Raw genomic sequence first — 25,027 nt, forward strand, 5'->3', positions numbered from 1 at the left:
AGCAAACATCTTTCTGGAATGTATTAGCAGGAGTGTGGTAAGCAAGACACTAGAAGTAATTCTTCCATTCTTTGCAGCACTGAGAAGACCCTCATTGGGGCACCACACTTCAGGAAAGATGAGGACAAATTGGAGAAAGTCCAGAGGAGAGCAATACAAATAATAAAAGATTTAGAAAACATGACCCAGTCTTCAAGTACATAAAAGGATGTCATAAGGAGGATGATAAAGTGTTATCCTTAAACACCAAGGACATGACAAAAAGTAATGGGCTTAAATCACAGCAAGGGAGATTTAGGTTGGACATTAGGGAAAAACTTCCTAACTGTAAAGGTAGTTAAGCATTGAAACAAATTGCCTAGGGAGGTTATAGATTCTCCATCACTGAAGGTTTATAAGAACTGTTTATCTAAACACCTGTCAGGGATGGTCAATATTACTTAGTCCCGTATCAGTGCAGGGGACTGGACTACATGACCTATCAAGGTCCCTTTCCATCCATGACTCTCAGAAAGCTCCCATGTTCACAACAATCTCTTCCCCTTCTCCAAGGAGCCAAATTCCCTCCATCATCTTCTTCCATCCCAACCCCTCTCCCCACCCTCCCACTATCATATTGTCTCCCTGTACATGCATGAAGGCTAATACATCTATGGCATAATAAACAAATATCACCATCTTACCTAACTGCACAGGAGTTATACTTGACCATACTCAGGACAGCTCCCATAAGAAAGAACATCAGAATGGGGTCAAGCAGGATGTACTGGGACAGCGTAATGCAGCCTGTATCTGGAAAATAAAACACCAACTATACTAAGAGATGTCTCAGTTTCAAAGAAAACCTAGAGCAGCGCCTGTAGCAAGCCAGTTTCCTCACAGCTTAGTCAAGAGACAGCATGGGCAATGTTGGGTCTAGAAACAAGTCAGCATGTCTCAACTTTTACCATAATATGAAACTTTGAAATGTTATTTTCAAATGGCACAAACAGCAGAGCTCTGAATTGCCATGCAGCAAACACAGATTATGTTCTCAGTTCCTCATTCTTTGAGCAAATGGGAGCTGGGAATGACGAATGAAAGAAAGAATGAATGAACAGCAGCTTTGACTTGGAGATATTAAAAATCCTGTGATGCTTTTTGAGAGTCTGTGTGTTAAATGGCCCATCTCTAACTCAGGTAATTCTATTCTGCCTATCTAAACCCTTCTCTATAATTTCAATTATACACAGAACCTTTATTGACTTACTACCCTGAAGTCTTATTTAGCATTGCTGGGCACTATTAAACAGCTGCTATATCCCATACCAGAGGTGACTGTGTTTCAGTATTGGGAAAAATTATCTCTAGCTATACATCTTTCATGCAGTTTTTTAAAATTCTTCGATTTAAATGTACTCCAATAGCACAGCAATGAGCACCACAGAAATACCTATAAATTAAATAAGATTATAAAATGCTTTGGGAACCTTATAAATAAAAAGCACTGTATAGATTGCAGTTATTCGGCTCTTAGAAGGGAGGCAGTGTCTACCATTTCTCATCAGTGACTTCTTCTTGGCAGGTAATGACTCCAGAGAGAAAAGTCTCTGCACAGTTAATCTGCCCTGAGGCTGGCCTCCATTACTGACCCTCCTTCATCCACATGCCAAACAGATAGGATTTCCCGTGAGGATGCTAGAAATGCTTACCAAAAATCAGGATGGAGGCTGCAAGTAATGCTGCAGACAGTGACTTGGAAAGCTCCAGCACTATGAGGTAGGCGAAGGGAACTAGGCATGAGCCTAGAAATGCACAAAACTGAAGGAAAAGAATGGACACAGAGGGGAATGACAATCTCTTCACAAGATGAATGTGTATACAGATCCCACATGCCCTTCTTCCCTCCATCCTCAAACAGATTCAAACAATGGATGCTCCTGCAAGAAACTACAACGGACTGAGTGGTGCCCAAGTCTGGCTCACTGAGGATACTCAGGCAGAGGCCAAACTAATGAAAACTTAATTTGAAGAATTTCAGTTGTTTATGCAGTTCTATGTCTACACATGTAAGTAACAAGGATTTGTTTTTTGTTTCTTTCCAGACCATATAAGTCATTTCCAGAAACATCTTTCAATCAGCTTCATCAAACCACCTTCAGGGACAACTCATCCTCATTTTACCCTGGCCAAAGATAATACATGGGTTCCACCATAACATCCAACAAGTTATTTCAGAGGCCTGCTTGCCATAAAAGACATGGGGCCAGACAAAGAAGAATGTTAATGTTTGCTCCAGTTTCAAAAATCCCAGTACCAGCCCATCTGCACAGATGAGGTAGAGATGAAAGAATTTAATATATGTCTTAAAAATCCAGCCTCTTCAAAATGTGAAGGGAAGTAACAGTCTATACTGAAGGAGCCAAGGAGAGGACGGGACACACCCATCTTTTCCAGAGGACTGGTCAGCTTTCCTTCACTGATTTGTGAGCAGATGAGTTAAGCACTGTCTGGTGCATTCTTACCCCTCTCATTCCTATGTAGTTATGATGCTCATATCTGTCCCCTGGCTTTTGGAAAGGAAACGTGCCATTGTATCCGCTCAGGTACCCAGCAAGTCCTATCAGCATCTGGGGAGGGAAAGGGGAAAACAACTTCAGAATCAGTGGCATCCACTCCAGCTGCAGGAAAGATGCTCACAGCATCCCACATCCCACCATCAAAAATCTACCCAAAATTTGTAGATCTGCATCTTATCTGGCTATAATCCATCCCAACTATGTGCATTGCTGTCACGGGCACCACTGAGGACTCTCTGAAATGTGTTCTTGCCTTTAATAAAGCATTTGGCTGCAGTGCAATAACAACCCTATTCTCTTATACCAGATACCCATCCAGTTGCAATCCTCCTCAGCCAACATAAGTCTCTCTTAATTGGCATTTTATGAGCAAGGTGATAGACTTGGATATGAAGATCTGATTGGCTCAGAATCTGCTGTTTTCAAATGTTATTTTGAGAAAAGAAGTATTGTTCACTGGTTTACAGAGCACTTAGTTCACATTCCTGCTAGTAGGAACTGCGAAGCTCCCTGGATCTGTAACTTCCCACAAGGAGACGCCTTCATTTCCCCTAGAAGCACTCGCACATGTTTTACAACCAATCGTTTTCTCCTTTTCAACATCCATCATTAAGCACACTCTTTACTTTCCCATATTTTTGGCATTTTCCATGGAAGAGAAAAGAGAGGATGTGGCCTCAAGAGGGGGCCACATGTCACAGCCTCTCAGCTTGACAACAAATAGATGACAACGGTAGCAAGGAAGGGGCAACCAGAAAACTCTGGTGCTCATCCTACACTTTGACCAGAAGAATGGAATAGGCTTTGGTTGGACTGTTCCAATGACCAGGGGATTCTACAGCCTCCTAAAATGTACGCAAGACCTGATGAGAGCTGTTCACCTTCCCCAGAGGTGGGTGGACATCAAAGAAGAAGGTCCGGTTAATGTAGTAACTTCCCATCTTCCCAAAATGAGTTTCATCCCAACTAAAAAAAAGAAAAGAGAGATGTACTCAGGAGCTGGAAATAATCAAATGTCCATAGATGTCTATTTTTCTAGTGACTATCTTTTGCCACTTTTATACTGGATAAATGCATAACATGGGATTACATGTTAAATCCATTACGAGGCTGGAGCTAATGGAAAATGGGTCAGCCTCCTTATTAATCAAGATATCTCTCCATGAACACACCAGTGCTGCAGAACCTACACTGGCTGCCTTCTGGCTGTCAAATTGAGTTTAAAGGTGTCAGTTTTGTCCCTTAAGTCCTAAATGGCCTGGGAGCTGCTTACCTAATATACATCTCTCTCCCTGTACCATAATGAGGGTCAAATTGGAGCCTGCTCAGTATACAATAGAGAAAATTGTTGGCAGGGCGTTCACCAAATGAACCCTTGACATTGAAATCCTAACCCTACCCCCTTCTGAAATAGTCCAAATCAGCTGTTCTTCCTGGCGTACTACAAAAAAAAAAATGCATACAAAACCAGGTGACTGGGCAACAAAATGGTAGATGAAATTCAGTGTTAATAAATGCAAAGTAATGCACATTGGAAAACATAATCCCAACTATACACATAAAATGATGGGGTCTAAATTTATCTGTTATCACTCAAGAAGGAGATCTTGGTGTAATTGTGGATAGTTCTCTGAAAAGATCCACTCAATGTGCAGCGACAGTCAAAAAGGCAAACCGAATGTTGGGAATCATTAAGAAAGGGATAAATAAGACAGAAAATACATTTTCTCTATATAAATCCATGGCATGCCCACATCTTTAAAACTGCGTGCAGATGTGGTGGCCACATCTCAAAAAAGATATATTGGAATTGGAAAAGGTTAAAAAAAGAGCAACAAAAATGGTTAGGGGTGTGGAACGGCTTCCATATGAGGAGAGACTAATAAAACTGTGACTTTTAAGCTTGGAAAAGATATGACTAAAGGGCTATATGATAAAAGGTCTATAAAATCATGATAGGTGTAGAGAAAGTAAATAAGGAAGTGTTATTTACTCCTGCACGTAACACACGAACTAGGGGTCACCAAATGAAATTAATAGGCAACAGGTCTAAAACAAACAAAGGAAGTATTTTTTCACACAATGCATAGTCGATCTGTGGAACTCCTTGCAAGAGGATGTTGTGAAGGTCAAGACAATAACAGGGTTCAAAAAAGAACTAGATAAATTCATGGAGTATAGGTCCATCAGTGGCTATTGCCAGGATGGGCAGAGGTGTCCCTAGCCTGTGCTTGCCAGAAGCTGGGAATGGACAACAAGAAATGGATCACTTGATGACTACCTGATCTGTTCATTCCCTCTGGGGCACCTGGCATTGGCCATTGTTGGAAAAGTGGATATTGGGCTAGATGGACCTTTGGTTTGACCCAGTATGGCTGTTCTTATGTAAAGCCTGTAAGAGCAGGCATTAGGGGAGGGATGAGGTGATTGGGCACAGCAATTTTTAAGGGGAATGTGAAGAATGAGAAATTTTACTTTATAATATACTTGTTGACTGGTGATTAGCATATGCATGAAAATGTGCTGCCTCAGTTTCTCCATCTGTAAAATGGGAATAATGATGAAAAGCACTTTATAAGAGCTAGGTATTATAATTTTAATTTCATAATGACTGTAGCAATGTATTTTTATTAATAGGAAAAGCATCTAGAGTCCAACAGAGTTATTCTTTTATGTCATTGTCATTACATTAAAAAATAAACTAACTAAACAGTTATCACCAGGAACATGGCCTAGCTCCATGTTCATATAGCACTTTGGCCTTGTCTCCACTAGCGCAATTTATCGTGTTATATAACGTTTATTCCCCAATTGAAATGCACTTGGCATCCACACTCACAAGTGCTTCAATCAGTCTCCATAGGGACTAAACAGACTGATGGAGGATGGATCTTTCCAGACAATTGTTCCAGAGACAGTGTGGACAGAAGAGCCTTCAAAAGCAACCTCCCACCACATGAGGTGGTAGGAGCCTCTTTTCCCAGCAACTCACCACAGCTGCCTCATTCACTGAGCTCACTACAATTTGCTGGCTAAGTCTCCTCTCTGCCACGCCCCCCTTGTCTTGACCCCTTCAGCTATGCCCCACAAGCATCCCCAGGGCCGGATTTCCATTTAGGCACAGAAGGCACATGCGTAGGAGGGCCGGCATTCCAGAGGCACCTAAAATTAAAATGGGTTAAAATGTTTTTTTTTTTTTTAAACGGAACACATGTAGGCCGGGGACTGCTCAAGATGCTGTGCCTAGAAGCATGTAAAGTGTAAATCCGGCGCTGAGCAACCCCTACCTGGAAGTGTCCCTGCTGGCCATGTTATTCACCCCATCCCATCGGGCTCACATACTCAATCAGCGAGGCAATGGGGCATGACTAGCCACCAGCTGCGGGATGCTGACCCGCTAGGTGACGACTGTCAGCGGGGCGAGCGGGGAGCTGCGCCCCATACCCCTGCCCCACTCCCAAGGCCCAGCCAGCCACACAGCCGCGGGCAGGCGCCTGTCGCTGCCCCAACCCCACGGGGCTGCCAGCGCCTCACCAAACCCCCATTCATTCCCCACGCGGGCAAGCGGCTCCTAAACCCGGCACTGGGCCCCTGACCGACCCAGCCGTGACTCCGCCCCCCTCCCGCGGCCTGACCGCCAGCCCCACCCCCGTTGCCATAGCGTCGCGCCCCTCACCAGACGTGCGGCGGCTCGGACAGGCGGTAGAAGCGGGAGGCGAAGCTGAGGAGGGTGATGGAGGCCAGCGGGGCCCAGACCCCGACTGGAGCTTCCAGGGGAGCCCAGGCCCGCGGAGGAGGAGAGGGACGGCTCGGCTCGCCGGCCGGCCTGCGAGGTCGGCGCTGCCGCAGCCCCCCGCAGCGCGGGCCCGACTCGGCCTGGCAGCGCCCCGCCGCCAGCGTCATCTGCGCCCCGACACGAGGGAGGCGCCGGCAGCCGGGCACCACCGCGCACGGCATCAAGGGAAAGGGAGTCCGCGCCGTAGGGCATGGCGGGAAGCGGAGTCTGGTTCCCTCGCAGGGCATCGTGGGAGTTGTAGTTCTCCGCGCCCGGGGCCAAAGCGTCACCCCGGCTGGTGGCAGGGTCAAGCGAGAGACAGGTCGGAAATGCCACAGAACGGACCCTGCGCAGCGTGAAAGGAAACGGTGGGGACCCGTCACCTCCTTCCGCGCCCAGCCGGCACCCCGAGATTGCCCTGCCCGCCCCCTTTCACTTGCAGACCCCTCCAGACTCCCCGTGACTGCCCTGCCCGCCCCCCGTTCACAAACACCCCTTGACTGCTCTGCCTGCCACTCCCATTCACTGACAGACCCCCACAGACACCCCAACACTGCCCTGCCCGCCCCCCTTCATTGACAGACACGCTGTGACTGCCACTCCCCATTCACTGACAGACCCCCACAGACACCCCAACACTGCCCTCCCCGCCCCCCTTCACTGACAGACACCCTGGGACTGCCACTCCCATTCACTGACAGACCCCCACAGACACCCCAACACTGCCCTCCCCGCCCCCTTCACTGACAGACCCTCACAGACACCCCAACACTGCCCTGCCCGCCCCCCTTCACTGACAGACACGTTGTGACTGCCACTCCCCATTCACTGACATACCCCCACAGACACCCCAACACTGCCCTCCCCCCCCCTTCACTGACAGACACCCTGGGACTGCCACTCCCATTCACTGACAGACCCCTACAGACACCCCAACACTGCCCTGCCTGCCCCCCTTCACTGACAGACACGCTGTGACTGCCACTCCCCATTCACTGACAGAACCCCACAGACACCCCAACACTGCTCTGCCTGCCCTCCTTCACTGACAGACACCCTGGGACTGCCACTCCCCATTCACTGACAGAACCTCACAGACACCCCAACACTGCCCTGCCCGCCCCCCTTCACTGACAGACACCCTGGGACTGCCACTCCCCATTCACTGACAGAACCCCACAGACACTCCATGAATGCCCTGCCCATGACCCTGCAGGCCCATTAACTGACAGACTTCCCCCCCACACACACCCAATGATTGCCTGGCCCCACCGCGCATACCCACTGCCCCCATTTGCTGACAGACCACACACACGGTAACTGTGCTGTCTACAAACAGCCACAGCTCATGTGCACATCATGGGCACACCTACTACTTGCCCCCATTCATTGACGGACCCCACACAACACACACATCTTATGTGTGCCCACAGTATGTGCACATTCATTGCCCATCCTCATTCACTGACAGACACACCCAGTGACTGCCCTTCCACTGCTCACACACATATCAGCTGGGCACACACAGCACTTGCAAAGTTTGTCATGCCTATACAATAGTACTTAATCGATCAGATTTACTTTCATTGCTAGCCAGATTCACTTTCTGGTTTTTGAACTGCATGCTACACTCTCAGCGTTGCAATTACTTTGGGGGGGATGTTTACATTCAAATTCTTCATTGAAATTTTAGAAAATAATATTAAAACGTTTCAGTTAATATGAGGATTTTTAAAATGTTTTTCTCCTTACAAAAATCTAAACTTTGGGCATAAAACTATCCAATCGAGACGCTTTAAGACATGGAAAAGCATCTAGAACTACGACTCCCAGAATCCCAGCAAATCTCAAAGCATGCCTGGGGTCTTATCTGAATAAGACTGGCAGCAGTAATAGACCTATAGAAAGCACGTGAGGGAGGATGCGTCAGCCAATGCAATGTTAGCATCTGTGTGACTTCTGTTTATTCAACGGCGGAAACAGAACAGAGCGGAGCTGAAAGTGCAAGATGAGTACTGCCTTAGTGAAGGTATTTACTGCTACTGGGGACCAGAGACAGAGAGCAGAATTGGGGCTTTTTCTTTCACTCTGGTTGCACAAAGAGAAGTTCCTATTTCTCCTACAGATAATGCAGCTTCAGCTCGAGGATCTTCAGGTTAATTCAGAGGCATCTGAAGTGCACACTGTGCATTTTCAGACAGGGTTGTAGCTACCCTCAACCCCACACGTTTTATAGAAGATGGGCTGAAATTGTGGCCCCTTGATCAGATGTAAGTAATCCCTGGATTCAGTTTAAACTCTGAGTCCTGCAGTATGTCCTATACAGGCAGAACCCTATGCCTCTGCAGAGCCACATTGACTTCACTTGGACTTTGTCCAGGTAGAACAACTTGCAGGACCGAGACCTTAGTTAGTATCCAGTGCCTCCACGTAAAAGTCTCCAGGAAAGAAATAAACTGCTTAGTATAAGGACAGCTGCAGAACACAGAAGATTTTGTAAGTGATCAGATTGGATTTCAACATTTAACAAGAGGCATCCCACCAGATGGCATGTGTGTTTGTGGGAAGGGCAAGGAATTTGGATCAGAGTTTAAACATCATGTGCAGCAAATGATATAGAACTATCATAAATTACAACATATGGTATATTTGGTATATTTTCCTCTCCCGTGACCTATGGTAGTGAAACTTCTGCACATGTATTGGATGATTAAGAGCTGAGTGATTTATTCTGTTCTTTTGGGTTATGATCTGATGATAAATTATAATCTAACAAAGCACAGGTGGAGAGTTTCAGATGGGTTTCCAACCCTTGGGCATACCTCAGAGGAACGCTTTTCCCCTCTCTAATCCTACCTTATCCATTGTTGCCAGGGCTGCTGTACTGAGGCAGGTAATGCACACAGGGCTGTTACAGTGTTGCGGTTGGAATCAACAAATGGTCAGGATACAAAGAGTCTGGTCCGGTTGATACAGCCTGAGACATATAGATATCAGTGAAAGCCCGGGAAGAAGTGACACTTAGAGGGAAACAGGGTTGCAGGGTGTCATAAACAGATAGTTAAGGGTTAATGCCTCTTTTACCTGTAAAGGGTTAAAAAGTTCACCTAGCCTAGCTGACACCTGACCAGAGGAACCAATGGGGAACAAGATGTTTCAAAAGGAAGGAGGGAAGTTTCCTTTAGTCAGTTTCAGGGTATGTCTACACTACGGGATTATTCCGATTTTACATAAACCGGTTTTGTAAAACAGATTGTATAAAGTCAAGTGCATGTGGACACACTAAGCACATTAATTCGGTGGTGAGCGTCCACACTAAGCACATTAATTCGGTGGTAAGCGTCCATGTTCCGAGGCTAGCATTGATTTCTGGAGCGATGCACTCTGGGTAGCTATCCCGTAGCTATCCCATAGTTCCCGCAGTCTCCCCCGCCCATTGGAATTGTGGGTTAAGATCCCAATGCATGATGGTGCAAAAAACAGTGTCGCAGGTGATTCTGGGTAAATGTTGTCACTCAATCCTTCCCCCGTGAAAGCAACGGCAGACAATCATTTCATGCCCTTTTCCCCTGGATTGCCCTGGCAGATGCCATAGCATGGCAACCATGGAGCCTGTTTTGCCTTTTGTCACTGTCACCGTATGTATACTGGATGCTGCTGACAGAGGTGGTACTGCAGTGCTACACAGCAGCATTCATTTGCCTTTGCAAGTTAGCAGAGATGGTTACCATCCCTATTGCACAGTCTGCCATTTTAAACAGGTGATGAGATGACGGTTATCAATTATTTTGTACCATTTGCAATTGGAAATTGGCGATGACAGTTATCAATCATTTTGTACCATCTGCTGCTGTCATGAGGGCTCCTGGCTGGCCTCGCTGAGGTCGGCTGGGGGCGCATGGACAAAAATGGGAATGACTCCTCGGGTCATTCCCTTCTTTATGTTTTGTCTAAAAATAGAGTCAGTCCTGCCTAGAATATGGGGCAAGTCTACTAGAGAGTCAGAGAGTACAGCCGCTCCGGGTCACAGCCCCAGAGATCCTGCAGAAATGATGAGCTGCATGCCATTCTAGGGGGTGCCCCTGCAAAAGCACCACCTGTTGCTTCCCTCCTCCCACACCCCTCCTGGGCTACCGTGGCAGTGTCCCCCCCATTTGTGTGATGAAGTAATAAAGAATGCAGGAATAAGAAACACTGACTTTTTAGTGAGATAAAATGAGGGGGAGGCAGCCTCCAGCAGCTATGATAGTCCAGGCAGGACATTAAAGGGTTGGGGAGGATAGGAGCGCAGCCTCCCGCTGCTATGATAGTCCAGGGAGTACAGAATCTTTTCTTTAGACACGAAGGGGCGGGGGGTGGGGCGATGGAGCTCATCCTCCAGCTGCTATGATGAGGACGATTACCCAACATTTTGTACCATCTGCCAGGAATGACAGGGAGTCATCCCCATTTTTACCCAGGCACCCCCGGCCGACCTCACCGAGGCCAGCCAGGAGCTCTCACGGGATGATGACGGTTTTCCACCATTTTGTACCATCTGCCATCAGGAAAGGAAGGGGAGAGGATGCTGCTGTTCTGCGCCGCAGCACCGCATCTACCAGCAGCATGCAGTAGACAAACAGTGACATTGAAAAATGGCATGAAACAATTTTTTTCCCTTTTCTTTCACGGGGGTGTGTGTGTGTGTGTGTGTGTGTAAATTGACGAGATAGACCCTGAACCACCCAGGACAATGTTTTGACCCTTCAGGCATTGGGAGCTCAGCCAAGAATGCAAATGCTTTTCGGAGACTGCAGGGGACTGTGGGATAGCTGGAGTCCTCAGTACTCCCTCCCTCCCTCCATGAGCATCCATTTGATTCTTTGGCTTTCCGTTACGCTTGTCACGCAGCACTGTGCTGAGTCCCTGTTGTGGACTCTGTCTCTCATAGCCTGGAGATTTTTTCAAATGCTTTGGCATTTCGTCTTCTGTAACGGAGCTCAGATAGAACAGATTTGTCTCCTCATACAGCGATCAGATCCAGTATCTCCCATACGGTGCATGCTGGAGCTCTTTTTGGATTTGGGACTGCATCACCACCCGTGCTGATCAGAGCTCCACACTCGGGTAAACCGGAAATGAAATTCAAAAGTTCGCGGGGCTTTTCCTGTCTACTTGGCCAGTGCATCCGAGTTCAGATTGCTTTCCAGAGCTCACTGTGGGATACCGCCTGGAGGCCAATACCGTCGATTTGCGGCCACACTAACCCTAATCCAACATGGCAATACCGATTTCAGCGCTACTCCTCTCATCGGGGAGGAGTACAGAAACCGGTTTAAAGAGCCCTTTATATCGATATAAAGGGCCTCATTGTGTGGACAGGTGCAGGGTTAAATCGGTTTACTGCTGCTAAATTTGGTTTAAACGTGTAGTGTAGACCAGGCCTCAGTTTCAGCTGGAGTGAAAAAGATCAAGGAAACAACCTCTTATCAGAGTAGTAAGTTTTAGAAAGGGATAAATAGGTTTATGTTTATTTCTTTGTAACTTGTCTTGGTACCATTAAGGGAATTATCAAATTTGGGTATTCTTGTGTCGGCTCTCTGAGCTAAGAGGCGAAAACATTATCTAGAATTTTGCCCAGGGGAACATCCTCTGTGTTTTGAATCTGTTGTCTGTGAGAGTAGCTGATATGCTAATCTCTCCCAGAGGGTTTTCTTTTACCTTTTTTTTCTTTAATTAAAAGCTGCCTTTTTAAGAACCTGATTGATTTTCTTCCCTGTTTTTTTTTTTTTTAGATCCAAGGGAATTGGATCTGGACTCACCAGGGATTGGTGGAGGAGTCTCTCAAGGCTACCCAGGGAGGGGAAGGTTTTGAGGGGAAAGGGAGTGATCTAGGTACTTAGAAATTCTGGATGGTGGCAGCGAGACCATATCTAAGCTGGTAATTAAGCTTAGAAGTGTCCATGCAGGTCCTCACATCTGTACCCTAGAGTTCAGAGTGGGGGTGAGACCTATGACACAGGCACATGGTGCTCCTTGTTGCGCCAAGAAGTTCCCACTGAGCCTTAAGAACTATTGCTGCATAACGGAACCTGTATGCTGTGTGGGCTGTATGCCCCTATTAAAGATGTAAGCTGCTGCAATATGATCCATTTTAAACCATGTAGGATGTAGCCTCCAGCTGTTACCCAGCTATCAATGTGGTCCTCAGCTGGGCAAAGTTTGAGGGGAAGAGTCAGGTTATTAGCCAGTGAAATAAGTTCCAAGGTATAAGTGTCACCAGGAACACACTGTAGTATTTTGTACTGGCAGCTTCTTCCGGCTGATGCTCTCTAAGCACTTTACAGCCATCAGTGCATTAAGTCTCACAGTCCCCTAGTTAAGTAAAAGAGTTGTCATCCCGTGCCCCATTTCACACATAGAGGTTATGTCCAGGTCATGTGCTACATCACCACAAGCAGAGCCAAGCATAGAACACAAGAGTCCTGACTCCATCAGCTGCTCTGTTCTTTATCCATACTACTCCCGACCTCCTCACTAAAGAATGAAATGTGAATAGAAACAAGAGTCAATGGTTCTTCTCAGTGAAGGAGTCATGAGGAGAGAGTAATATGATTGAGACTTTTCAGCTTGGAAAAGAGACGAATAAGGGGGGGATCTGATAGAGGTCTCTAAAATCATGACTGGTGTGGAGAAAGTAAATAAGAAAGTGTTATTTACTCCTTCTCATAACACAAGAACTAGGGGTCAACCAAATGAAATTAATAGGCAGCAGATTTAAAATAAGCAAGAGGAAGTATTTCTTCACACAACTCACAGTCTACCTGTGGAACTCTTTGCCAGAAGATGCTGTGAAGGCCAAAACTATAACAAGGTTCAGAAAAGAACTAGATACATTCATGGAGGATAGGTCCAACAATGGCTATTAGTCAGGATGGACAGGGATGGTGTCCCTAGCCTCTGTTTGCCAGAAGCTGAGGATGGATCACTTGATGATTACCTGTTTTGTTTATTACCTCTGGGTTACCTAGCATTGACTACTGTCGGAAGACAGGATACTGGGCTGGACGGACCTTTGCTTTGACCCAGTATGGCCATTCTAATGTTCTTAGGGTCATGAATCTTCTTTGGAATCTGATTGCACTTCTGCACACCCAGCATGTGACTGGGAGGACTTACTGCCCCAGATCTTCTCTTCACCTCCCTTCTCCCTGTGCAGACCAATTTCTTGGCCTTTCACATCTCTGAAAGGCAATGTTAACTTGAGCTGGCACTGTCTCAAGTGACAAAGGGTCCTAAGTTGTAAAGTAAATGTGATGCTTTCCCCTCATCCTCAGGGGCCTTGAAACTAAAGAGTGAGGTCATCAGCATGACACAATTTACATGCATGGCACTCAGTTAACAAATGATCAGGCAGACTGCAGAAATATATAGAGAGAACAAGCAGGAAAATGTCTTCCTTGACTGGTAGGTTAGAGCCAGGGAACAGAGAGGCAAAGGGAAGATATTGCCAATTCCAAGTGTTCAAAAATTCTGAGCAAGGTCTTAAAGAAAGATGAACAAAATTAATACATTTTGGATGTTTTTTCTTTACCTTCTGGTTTTTGATTCCTTAGAGTTTGTGGTTTCCAGTTTTGATCTGCAACCACGAGGGCTAGAAAGTTACTATTTTTTAAAATGAAAACTGAGATTTTCACATAATCTTATGACTTCAGGAGCTGAGACTTTGTGAAAATCACCAAATAGCATGAATGTCACAGGAAAATCCCAAGAGCTGGTAATACTGCAGCATTCCTTCCTTCCCTGCCCTCCTACCAACCATTCCTCCGGTGAACTTTGGCTGGGATAATTTAGTCAAACATTTACATTCTGTAAACAGTTTAAATTAATCTAATATTTAGCTGTGAAAATGATTTAGAGCTTAGATACAGGACTGGGACTCAGGACTCCTGGGTTTTAGTTCTGGTTCTGCCATTGTCACAGGAATCAATGGACAAGTCACTTCCTCTCTCTGGTACAGTATTCCCCTCTGTAAAATGGGGCTATCATGACACTGCATTTTGGGGGGAGAGGAAGAAGGGGTGGCATGTGGAGTTAATTTATTAACATTTTCTGACGTGCTTTGGTGTCCTCCAAAGGAAGTAGCTAGAGGTTTATTATTTGTTAATAAGAAATACAAACAAGTCTTGTGTACAGAGGAGGAACCTTTGTTGTATGTTACACAGTGTATTCCCAGTTTTACACAAAGACAGTCCCTGCTCGGAAAAGCTGGCATCTTTGTGATAACAGAAACCCTGTTTTTAGAACAGGCTCTCCTTTTATTATCCTACCAAGTTGTATTTCTGCACTTGCAGCTTCCAGCAACCCAAAAGTCTCTATATAAATATTTTATCCATCTTGACAAGAGCCAGATATCACAGTGATGGGTTCAATATATCAACCTAAAGAGAATTATAGGTGTGGCTGATACAGGATATTCACTCACAACAGAACTGAATCCTTCCAGTTCCCATTGCTGAATCTTCTTGTTAGGCCTGAATAAAGATATAGCACAAAAACAGGTATGCCAACCTGACCGAAGTCAGACTAACAGAGGTTTCTGGGTAATCCTTGAGTGGAAAAATACCGAGAAGCAGCATGTCTCATAAAGAGCTGGGAAAAAGTGAGATAAGAGAGCAGCTGCATTCCTGGCTTAGTACCAGCTGTGCTGTGTTAGGAGCAGTTCGTCTGAAGAGCTGATAAGGAGCCAGCCTCCCTGTATTCATTTCCTGGTTCTGTTCTCTGTCTGTTCTTAACTCCCCTACATTCCTAACTGCTGGTGTTGCCTGTCTCCTTTGCGGTCAGACAACGAACCTCGCCGTCTGGGTTCGGGTCCCCGACATTCTGAACACAGGAAGCTATGAAGAATTTGGATTCTGGCACTTTTCTCATTGGCTGTAGGGGCCAAGCCTTCCCCCACCCCAGCTGAGTGAAAAGAGAAGGTAGGGCCACGTGGCTTTCACTCTTTGGAGTGAACTGCATACACAGACCATGGATTCCTCTGGAAGGGTGAGATCCAAAGGGTTTAAAGCAGCTGGGAGCAGGGCCAGCGCTTCCATTTAGGCGACCTAGGCAGTCGCCTAGGGCGCCAGGATTTGGGAGGGTGGCACTTTGCGGCTCTCGGCTGCGGGGGGTCCTTCCGCGCTCTGGGTCTTCAGCGGCAATTCTGCGGCAGGTCCTTCACTCACTCCAGGACCCGCCGCTGAAGTGCCCCGAAGACTGGCAGTGCAGAAGGCCCCCCCTCGTCACAGAATTGCCACCGCTGACCGGGAGCACGGAAGGACCCCTGCCTAGGGCGCCAAAAAACCCTGGCGCCGCTCCTGGCTGGGAGGTTCCTTGGTTCAGTAGTTAAACTAGAGATTCACTTCCCTGCGCTCTCAGCACTTGCTTGGATGAGAAGCTTCTGTTCCACATTGGGAACATGCGTGTCGGTGAATGGCTCAAAGGGCTGGCTCATGCCACTGAGGTTTCAAATGGAGCTTCTCACTGTAAACAAAAGGGAATTTTACTTTAAAAATCAATGGCATGATAAAGAAGCCCACATCTGAAAGTGACAAAGAAAGACATTTTGCAGGACCCAAGCTCACCTGACTTGTATCCTTGTTGAAATGCATCAAAACTGATCAAATTTTCAAAGGGTCAGAAGGAAAAATGCTTCCCTCTCGCTGAGAAACTGCTAGCATTACCATCATGTAATCTGCTTTCCTCTCTCTCCTCTTAGCCAGTTCTTTATAGTTATTTCCGAAGTTCCTGCTCCTGGAGAGTGAGAATTGGTAAGATCTGGTATTTAATTCTTCTTTGCTCTGGCACTGTCAACTCCACTACCTTTCTTGAACACTAACTCCTTTCACTAACCAAACTAATCAGTGACCTACTTAGTGAGAGAGAGATCAGCAGACATGCAACTGAAAAAACAGTGACTTTGGGTTTCCGTCACTTCTCCAGGGGGAGGAGAGAGCAAACACCAGAATCAATTTGCATTTGGTGGAGGGGAAGGCTAGCAGGGAATCAAGAGAATAACCATTTCATGTACCCCGTTGAAACTGGAGCGGCAATGGGCAGACAAGATACATACTGGGATTGAAAGAATATCTCATGTTTGTTTGTTACAAACTTTTAACCATCTACCCACCTTTGGTAGAATAAGGGGGGATCTCTGTTGTCCTTTCTTCTCAGTCCTGGCCTCTCAATAGTGGGCTCTGGATGGCTCCCCCCCTGCCCTCAGTAGTTCCATTTTTCCCCAGACACTCTCTAGAGCTAGTTAGAGGGACATACTTCCTTCATAAAACTAATGTAATCCAGATGCCTTCATCTCCCACATTCTTTAGAGCGGCCTCGTGTTCTGTGCTTGCAGTGATACCACCTCGAAGTATGTGATCTTATCTGATCCTGCAAGTTAAGCAGGGTGGGGCTTGCTCGGTATTTGGATGGGGACAAGTTAAAACAAGGTTTTGCCAAAAGTCACCTGGGTGACACAGGGCAATCTCCCTTGTGAGCTACCACTGACCCTACAGCCCAAGGTGCTGTAATGCAGGGCATAATGGGGGTTATTCAATAGGGTGTTAGTACTGATCTCAGTGCCTCAGCAAAGTATTAGGGGGCACTGCATGACAGAGGCACTGTCTTCCACAGGAGATCTAAAACAACCACTCTGAAGGGAAAGAGGTTTCTTGTTTTGTTTTTACACTGTCTTCAATAGAGATTTTAAAACTGTGTAAGCCCATTTTCCTTGGAGCCTAGCTTTCTGGCTCACTATGCCTCTCTGAATCTACATGTTGTGTTTTCGCTAGCGCTGGCTCTGAAGGGAATTGCCTATGATCAGGAACCAGTGAACCTCCTGAAGGATGGGGGACAGCAGGTAAGAGGGCAACTACAGTCAGCCTCCCCCTAAGCTGGCACACAGGCTAAGCCTAGGCATCACTAGAAATTTGGCAGCCCAGGATTATCAGAGGGCAAAGGAAATGGGATCTATGTTGCCTGCTCACTCCAGACTTTTTTCCATAGCTAACTGTTGCCTCTGACCTCTTCAGCATCCCTAACTCCCTCCCTTCCTAGCGTTGACTTAAGCATAGGCTGAGATCAAGAAAATCTCCTGAAACTCACATATATCAGGCCATAGACTTGTCTCTCCATGGGAAGGGGCATTAGCTCTATTGCTTGGGGGATTTAAAACTAGAACTGGACAGCATGCTAGGGAAACTCACCATCCTGACTTAGCCCCCAGGAGGGAGTGTGAGAGAGACTGATTGCATGAGATCTAATAGTTTCCTTCCCTCTCTGATGTCTGTGCCTGACATTGTCCAGGAGGCTGCAGGCAGGCCCTCTGCCTTCAGTCGGCATGGGGGAACCAAGCTCATAAGGTGGTGGCAATAAAAGCAGGGTGCTGCTATTTCCAAGTAGAGTCCTGGGTTGTGGATGGGTGGCACCAGAAAATGGAGGCATTTGTCATGGAGATAACTGAACAACACTGTAGAAACTGACTGACTGGAGCACAGGTAGCCCTGCAGCACCACTGAGGCAGGAATCTGCATATGACAACATGGCCAAGCCGAGAATGATACTGCAATTGCACTGCTGGGGGGATCGGGGATGGATCTTGCCTTGTCACTTGGGTCAATGGATAATGCGGGGGTAATGCACCTGGAGTGAACCCTAGGCTCCAACAAGAGTGCCTCCTGGTGCCCAAAGGAGGGTCATAATGTACCAGGACCATTAGGACTGAAGCAGAGGAAAGAGCCAAGGAGAAAACGTAGTGGAGAAACCTCAGGGTTTTAGCAGTATCAGAGACAGCAAGATTGCAAATCCATTTGCGAGCAGGGGAATTGGGAGACAAGGTAGCGCTGGCCCACACTCCTACCAAACAATCAGATGTGGAGAGAGAATATACAGAGCTGTGGGACCCTTGAGGTTTTCCCTTTCAGAGAGGATTAATTGGCCTTTCTTGGGTACAGTATAGTAATCCCAGTGTTTTCTCTCCAGTTTTCTACTGAATTCCAGGCAGTAAATCCAATGCAGCAGGTCCCGGCTCTGAAAATCGATGGCATCATCTTGTCTCAGTCGGTGAGTAGCCCAGCCAGCTCTGCCTATTAATCATTTACTGTGTCCTGCTGCCCACAGGGAGGACTTTGCCCCCACAGAGTGCCTGGTCTCTGGGTTAAAGAGCACAGAAAATGATCCCGGCTGGGAAGTGTATAGCAAGCAGCGCCTGCAGGGAGACTGCCATGGGAAGTTGTCTTCCTCTTCAGCTGAGAGATTACTGTGTATCAGGCACAAAGGCACCTGATATTAGTGATCACAGCTCAACTGCTGTCTCAGAATCCCACCTTTTCCTGGGTAATTTGTCCTTTGGTAGCTTCTGCCAGGGAGAGAGATCACTTGAGAGGTGAGCCAGGAGTGCTCCACCAAGTTTCTTCAGGGAAGTTTTTCCACATCACAAAAGGACAGTATTTGGTATGGTGGTAACCTCTGATCAGAAGGGGACAGACCTCAGACAGGAAATCTGTCTTTAACTCCTGCTCCTTTGCCATGCAATGGGGCTGGCTCTCCTCCCTAGCCCTCCAGTATCTCACCCATGTCTCCTTGCTCATTGCAGCTGGCCATAATTCAGTACCTGGAAGAGACCCGGCCTAACCCCAGGCTGCTGCCTCAAGATCTGAAGAAGAGAGCCCAAGCCCGGATGATTTCGGATCACATTGTTTCTGGCATTCAGCCCCTGCAGGTACTGTCCTGTCACAAACAGGCAGATGAGACTTCCAGATTGGGTTTCTAGCTGTCTGTGTCTCTCAAAGATTGTGACAGTATCATTCTGTTGAAACTGCTGATGGGCAACAGAGTGGCAGATCTCACACAGACAGTGGCATAGGATCGAATCCAGGCTCAGCATAGTTAGCAGCATCTACCTATTTTGCCGACTGAAAACAGCAAGGCACTTCCTGCAAAGACCACATGCTCTGACACTGAGAAATGTCCATGGTTCCCCAGGGCTTCTATTCAAGAAGAGCTGAATTTACAAGCAGCGCAGTAGGTTTCAGTTGCAGAGGTTAGCGCCTCTTGGCAGGGGGCAGAGAGGGATGGCTCCAGGCACCAGCGCAGCACTGGCCTGCCAGTCACTGTGATGGCGGCAATCAGGGAGCCTTCGGCAGCATGCCTGCGGAAGGTCCGCTGGTCCCACGGCTTCGGTGGCAATTCAGCGTCGGGTATGCCAAAGGCGCAGGACCAGCAGATCACCTGCGGAGACGCCGCTGAATCCGAGTGACCAGTGGACCGCCAGCAGGCATGCCACCGAAGGCCGCCTGACTGCCGTGCTTGGGGCGGCAAAAAACAGAGCCGCCCCTGCAGAGAGAGCCCCAGGCAAAGGAGTGATGTTTCGTAGGAAGGGCAACTCTGAGAAAGAACTGGGATGTGTGGGTCTGTGGTTCAGAGACTGAAACCTCTAGTGGCCCAAAGGGCTGAGTTTGGGACTGGGGATTAGGGATTGACACCATCTAATCCCAGATGACCCTGTTTTGTGTGTGGCCTGTGGCAAGTTACAGCCTGCTGGATCAAGCTAATTTGGGGACTCTTCGGCCTCCTCAGAACCTGACTTTCCTGAAACAAGTGGGAGAGAAGATGGAATGGGCTCAACACAATATCACTTGTGGTTTCAAAGGTACGTCTGCACTGAATTAATCAGTGCATCTGCGAATAGCACAAAGCACTGGATGAGCAGTCTGGTGGGCGATCTGGTCCAAAGTCCTGCTTTCTACTGCACAGGAACAGAACAATGAGCCATCTATGGTATCATCTGCTGCCATGCTGGAGCAGACCAAGGGCCCATCTGACCCTGAATCTCACATCCAGCAGTGGTTAAATATCTGATGCTCCAGAGGAAGTTCAATGCTGCATCTGGAAACAGGGAGGAGGGGATTCCTTCCTGACCCCTGTAGCAGTCAGCTCACACTCTGACACATGAGGACTGACAACACTTAACCTTTTATCCCAGCTGTCACAGCAGATGCCTTTTACATTCATATAAAGTGTACAGCCCTGTATTTTAAATAGTACTAAGCTTGTTGCCTCAATATCCGTGGCAGAGTGTCCCACGGGTTAATTCTAGTAGGCACAAAATACCATTTTTATTTCCTCTCAATAAGTTGCCTTTAATTTCACTCTGGGCCTCCTTGTTCCACTGACCTGAGATAGGGCAATAGGAGTGACTGGCCCTCCCTGCTTCACTCAGTTTATATCTCTGTATCCTGAACCTTCCTGTTCTTCTTCTTTCCAGTTCTGCTCTTTAGTCTCTTCGTATAGGGAAGCCCTTCTCCCTGCCACTAACAGTGGAGGCAAGGGGCAGAGGGGAAGAATAGGAAGCCTATTTTGTCCTTTTGAAACCATCTTGGGTCCAAAATGGCTGAGTCCCAAAACACCCTCCTTCCTCAGCTCCAGTGAGAGTCTCCTTCCCTATAAGTGCTGCCCTGGGTTTCTTCCTTCTAGCTCAACTCAGGGTACCTTGGTTCACAAGACTCAATCCAAAAGGCTGATGGCAATTTAGCACCACTCCCCTTTAAGCCGCTGAAAGTGAGAGTTGCTGATTCCTGACCCAATGCACTGTCTCTTTCTGCAGCTCTGGAGCAGATCCTGCAGCACACTGCTGGGCGCTATTGCATTGGGGATGAGGTAAGGAGATCAGACAGCACAGCTTGCAGAAGGCATGGATAGCCTAGCATTTATCTGGGACTGGTTTTGGGCATAGAGGCTGTGGAGTCACCGCACAACCACACCCTGTGCTCAAGGTATATGCAGACAGAACATTCCGTGGGCCTCTTCATAAGAAGCAGGGCTGCAAGCATCCGACTCAACCCATTACCTGCTCTCCTTCCCTAGTTCCTCCTCCTTTGGGGAGTAGCCATTTCATTGCATTTCACACAGGAGGCGGACAGCTTTCCCTTTCCCAGCTCTCTGAGGATGGCAAAAAGCCATGGGCTAGAAGGGACATTTGCTTGGCCCTGTCTGTATGCTACCTCTCTGCAGCACAAACCAGCCTCTTTGGCGGCCATCTTGCTAAAGTCTTAAGGACTAAAACCCCTTGGAGGTAGCCACTCCTGGTCCAAGCAGGCACAGTGGCTGTGGTGATGCCCATTGACACAGGGTGCAGTCTCCAGCCCTGCCACCGCAGCACCTCGTTATCACTTACATTTTAAAGAAAACCAAACAGCCTAACTAGTACAGCTCATTTTGCTACCATTTCCAGCCAGAGCAGAAAGTATGAGAGACTTCAGGAGGCTGCCCAGTCCCTGAGCTTAACGTCCTAGTCCTGCAGTTGCTTCACTCCATTAACCCATGGAAGGAAGCTTGGTTTGGTAGCCAAGGCACTGGACTGAGACCTGATAACAGTCTTCAGCTACGTTAAGGGCTGTAATAAAGAAGCTGTTCTTAATGTCCACTGAAGGTAGGACAAGAAGTAATGGGCTTAAACTGCAAGGGAGATTTAGGTTAGATATAACGGGAAAAATTTGAATTATAAGGATAGTTAAATTCTGGAATAGGCTTCTCCCCTATATAGCACTCCACCCCCACTCCACTCCACCCAGGGAGGCTGGGGAATCCCCATCACTGGAGTTTTTTAAGAACAGGCTAGATAACCTGTTAGGGACAGTTAAGTTTACTTGTTCCTGCCTCAGTACAGAGGGCTGGATTTGATGACTCCTCAACTCCCTTCTAGTCCTATATTTCTATGAAGAAATCTGGGTAAATTCATGGCTCTGCCCAGTATCTGCCCTGGGCAAATCACTACTCTCTCTATGCCTCAGTTTTCCATCTCTAAAATGGAAATAGTAGTACTTCCCTCCTGCCCCAGTCCGTCCTATTTAGGTTATAAGCTCTGTAGTGTAGGAACTATCCGTTACACTGTGTGTGTGTACACATACAGCCAAGCACAATAGGGCCTTGGTTGGTTCCTCGTGAAGCTACTACAATGCAAATGAGAGGTTCACTTATCACGGATCCAACTCACCATCCCTAACCAGAGGCACCAATTTTCCCTGGTGCCGGTGGGAGCTCGCGCCCCTCCGCCCCTGCCCCCACCCTTACTCCACCCTTTTCCTGCACCTGCCCCCACCCCATTCCAACCCCTTCCCTAAAGTCTCTGCCCCAACTCCACCCGCTCCCTGCCCCTTCCCCAAATCCCACCTCACTCCCACCTCTTCCCTGGGTGCACCACATGCCCGCTTTTACCCCTGGCTCCCAGAGCTTGCTGTGAAAATCAGCTGTTTCGTGGTGCAAATGCTGGGAGCCGGGGGGGGGGAAGCAGGCACGTGGTGTGCCCAGGGGAGGAGGTGGAGGCAGAGCAGAGACAAGCTGGGATGGGGGGGGTGAGGCGGGGAGCTGCTGGTGGGTGCTTAGCCCCCACCAATTTTTCCCCGTGGGTGTTCCAGCCCGAGAGCACCCAGGGAGTCAGTGCCTATGTCCCCAACTGGTTGTCTGCTCCCTCTTTGGAGGGGCACCTGGATTTGTTTGCTCAGTGGCAGAGTTGCCCTAGGAATCTCATGGTGCTGTGCTGTCCTAATGAATTGGTCCCCATGGTGCGTAACCATGCAGTTCTCCTGGGGCCAATGATTAGCAGCTGCAAGTGACTCCAAGGGTTCCATTCTGCATTGTCCCCATGCCCAGCAACTAAGCCTGCTTGCAGAGAGGGAGACCTTCTGTGCAGCCCCAGAGCTCCCAATTCAACTCTTTCATGCTGCATGGAAGTTGGTAAAAGAATAACTGCCCTCCTTCCAGTGTGGAAGAAACAAACAAGCTTAGTTTCAACATGGAAACACCCATCCCAGCCCCCAAAAGGCATCAGAGAGTAACAGTTTATGGTCACTACTGTTCCAGGCAGCACTGGGGCAGCTGCCCAAGAGGTAAATAGCTTTGTATCCCATCCCCCTGAGCCAGTCAGGCCCCTCCTCTTTCATTTTGGTAACACCTGGTGCCAGTGGAAAGTAAACACTGAACATAAACATGTACAACCATTTTCATCTGTCAGTGGTTCATCTCTCCTGCACTAGCATGTATTGGGTGGGTGTAGCTATAGCTTGAAATTGAAACAACCACCCACTGCTGTTCCAGGTCCTGTAAGGAGCTGGACTGGGAGGCAGCCTCCTGCTCTTCATAAGGCCCACTATAGGGTCAGAACTGTACAGAACAGGGCGAGTGCTGAGAAGGGCTTTTGGGGAAAAAATGGGCCTGACAATCTGTAGCACCAGCCAGTGCCCTGGGCAGGAGGGTGGGGTTCTGAATTGTTTTGACCAGTTTTCTTTCCTTCACTGCAGGTTTCCATGGCTGACTTGTGCTTGGTCCCTCAGGTTCACAATGCTGAGAGGTAAATGAAGGCTGGTCAGCCCCATTAGACTCCACTTCTTGCACCAGAGGCCTAGTTGATGGCCAAGCCTGACCTTTCTCCTGCTGATGCTCAAGCAAATTGGGATAGCACTCCTTCCCCCTGCCCTCACATCTTTATCGGGGTATTCTTCTCCTCATGATTTTTTCATTTCCAAAACCCTGTATCTTTTGAGGGCTCACAAAAGTGAGGAGCTGGGATTTCTTCCCTAAGGCCCCCAGAGCAAGACTGGCAGCTGCACCCACATGAGCTTAGACAGGCCTGATTCTGTATCCCCACCTATGCAGAAAGCATGGGAAACGCAGCCTCTTAGGGCTAGTAGAAACCCTTATTGAAAGGGCCTCTTGCAGCCAGAACTGCAGCATTGCACACTCCAGGAGAAAGAAGATATTTGGATACCATGACTGGCAACCTTATTTAAAAAAAAAAAAAAAAAAAAAAAAAAAAAGTGTCTGTAAGACCAGTGGGGGTATCCATTCTAGGAAAAAAGGTGCGTTTCTTGCCCCATGCTAACCAACATAATGTAACATGCGAGAGGTAAAATCCTAGTGAAGACACGGCTGCTTTCACACATTAGCAGGCCAAGGTAGATCCTAGAGGTGATCTTAGCTAACACATGATCAGAACACAACTTTTTTCCTGGTGCAGAGTAGGCCCCGATCTGCCAGATGATCTGCTTGACTTTTCTGGAGCTGTGTGCTGATCGTGCTGCCCTGGGTCCGTGGAGCAGGGATTCTGTAGAACTCCCCCTTAGTGCTTGCTGCTGGACTGTCTAGCTGGGAGTATCTGACTGCATCTCTCTTCTCTTTGTAGATTTAAAGTGGACCTGGCTCCATACCCCACGATCACCAGAATCAATAAAGCCCTTCTGGAGCTAGAGGCATTCCAAGTGAGCCACCCGTGCCGGCAGCCGGATACCCCCGCAGAGCTGCGAGCCTAAGGTCCTTCCTACAAGCGGGCTCTGCTCCTCTCTAAAGCACAAGGGCAGGGGTGGCAGAGAAATGGATCACACTCTGCCCAGAGAAGGAAAGCCCAGCAGGCAGCCATAGCATTGATGTATCCTTGCCAGCTGCATCGGAGGAAGGAGAAAGAGAGCGAGCACCCATGCCCCTGTACGCTGAAAGAAGCTGTGGGTGGCCCATTGCAGACCTGAGTATGGTAGGGAAAGGTCATGCTTACCCCGATCATGTTTAACTACCTTCAATCTCACCACGTAGCAGATTAAAGGAGAAGCATCAATAGCTATCGTGAGCCCTGCATTTGTGTGGCTTTGGGCCCAGGAATGGGCTTGCGGAAGATATCTTAGCTTTTTTT

At 47.8% G+C, this 25,027-nt stretch overlaps 2 protein-coding genes across 7 annotated transcripts in view; one reads left to right on the forward strand and one right to left on the reverse strand.

Annotated features, from left to right (window-relative positions):
- Window positions 1-6,461, reverse strand: part of POMT2 (protein O-mannosyltransferase 2) — a 43,381-nt gene extending 36,920 nt beyond the window's left edge. For all 3 annotated transcript variants that reach the window (XR_007774921.1, XM_050957191.1, XM_050957190.1), the window contains exons 1-5: window positions 6,235-6,461; window positions 3,440-3,524; window positions 2,505-2,609; window positions 1,692-1,800; window positions 684-792 (exon numbers count right to left, since the gene is read on the reverse strand). Coding sequence is in view for 2 of the 3 variants with exons in the window: in XM_050957191.1 (XP_050813148.1) it covers window positions 684-792; window positions 1,692-1,800; window positions 2,505-2,609; window positions 3,440-3,524; window positions 6,235-6,461 (635 nt within the window). In the remaining variant the exon portion in view is untranslated. The remainder of the gene's footprint in view (window positions 1-683; window positions 793-1,691; window positions 1,801-2,504; window positions 2,610-3,439; window positions 3,525-6,234) is intronic.
- Window positions 6,462-8,256: 1,795 nt separating this feature from the next.
- On the forward strand, window positions 8,257-24,964 carry GSTZ1 (glutathione S-transferase zeta 1). 4 transcript variants are annotated; one of them, XM_050956575.1, is made up of 9 exons: window positions 8,257-8,362; window positions 16,073-16,124; window positions 17,142-17,209; window positions 18,331-18,411; window positions 18,944-19,069; window positions 19,927-19,999; window positions 20,954-21,006; window positions 23,646-23,695; window positions 24,362-24,520. In XM_050956575.1, the coding sequence occupies exons 1-9, from the start codon at window positions 8,342-8,344 to the stop codon at window positions 24,414-24,416; spliced, it is 579 nt and encodes a 192-aa protein (XP_050812532.1). In that variant the 5' UTR covers window positions 8,257-8,341; the 3' UTR covers window positions 24,417-24,520. The 4 variants fall into 4 exon arrangements, with proteins under 4 accessions (XP_050812532.1, XP_050812530.1, XP_050812533.1 ...); XM_050956573.1 differs by lacking the exon at window positions 24,362-24,520 and adding an exon at window positions 24,527-24,964 and having other exon boundaries at window positions 8,258-8,362; XM_050956574.1 differs by lacking the exons at window positions 8,257-8,362; window positions 24,362-24,520 and adding exons at window positions 15,053-15,360; window positions 24,527-24,964.
- The last annotated feature ends 63 nt before the right edge of the window (window positions 24,965-25,027 follow it).

The sequence above is a fragment of the Gopherus flavomarginatus genome, chromosome 5 (assembly GCF_025201925.1).
Source record: "Gopherus flavomarginatus isolate rGopFla2 chromosome 5, rGopFla2.mat.asm, whole genome shotgun sequence".
NCBI classification, from domain to species: domain Eukaryota; kingdom Metazoa; phylum Chordata; order Testudines; family Testudinidae; genus Gopherus; species Gopherus flavomarginatus.

Excerpts from the sequence above, each read along its gene's own strand:
- GSTZ1 (XM_050956573.1), top strand. The coding sequence starts at position 8,342 with ATGAGTACTGCCTTAGTGAAG. Across the intron at positions 16,125-17,141 it reads CTCCTGGAGAGTGAGAATTG|CGCTGGCTCTGAAGGGAATT; the intron begins GTAAGATCTGGT and ends TGTTTTCGCTAG. Across the intron at positions 21,007-23,645 it reads GCTATTGCATTGGGGATGAG|GTTTCCATGGCTGACTTGTG; the intron begins GTAAGGAGATCA and ends CCTTCACTGCAG.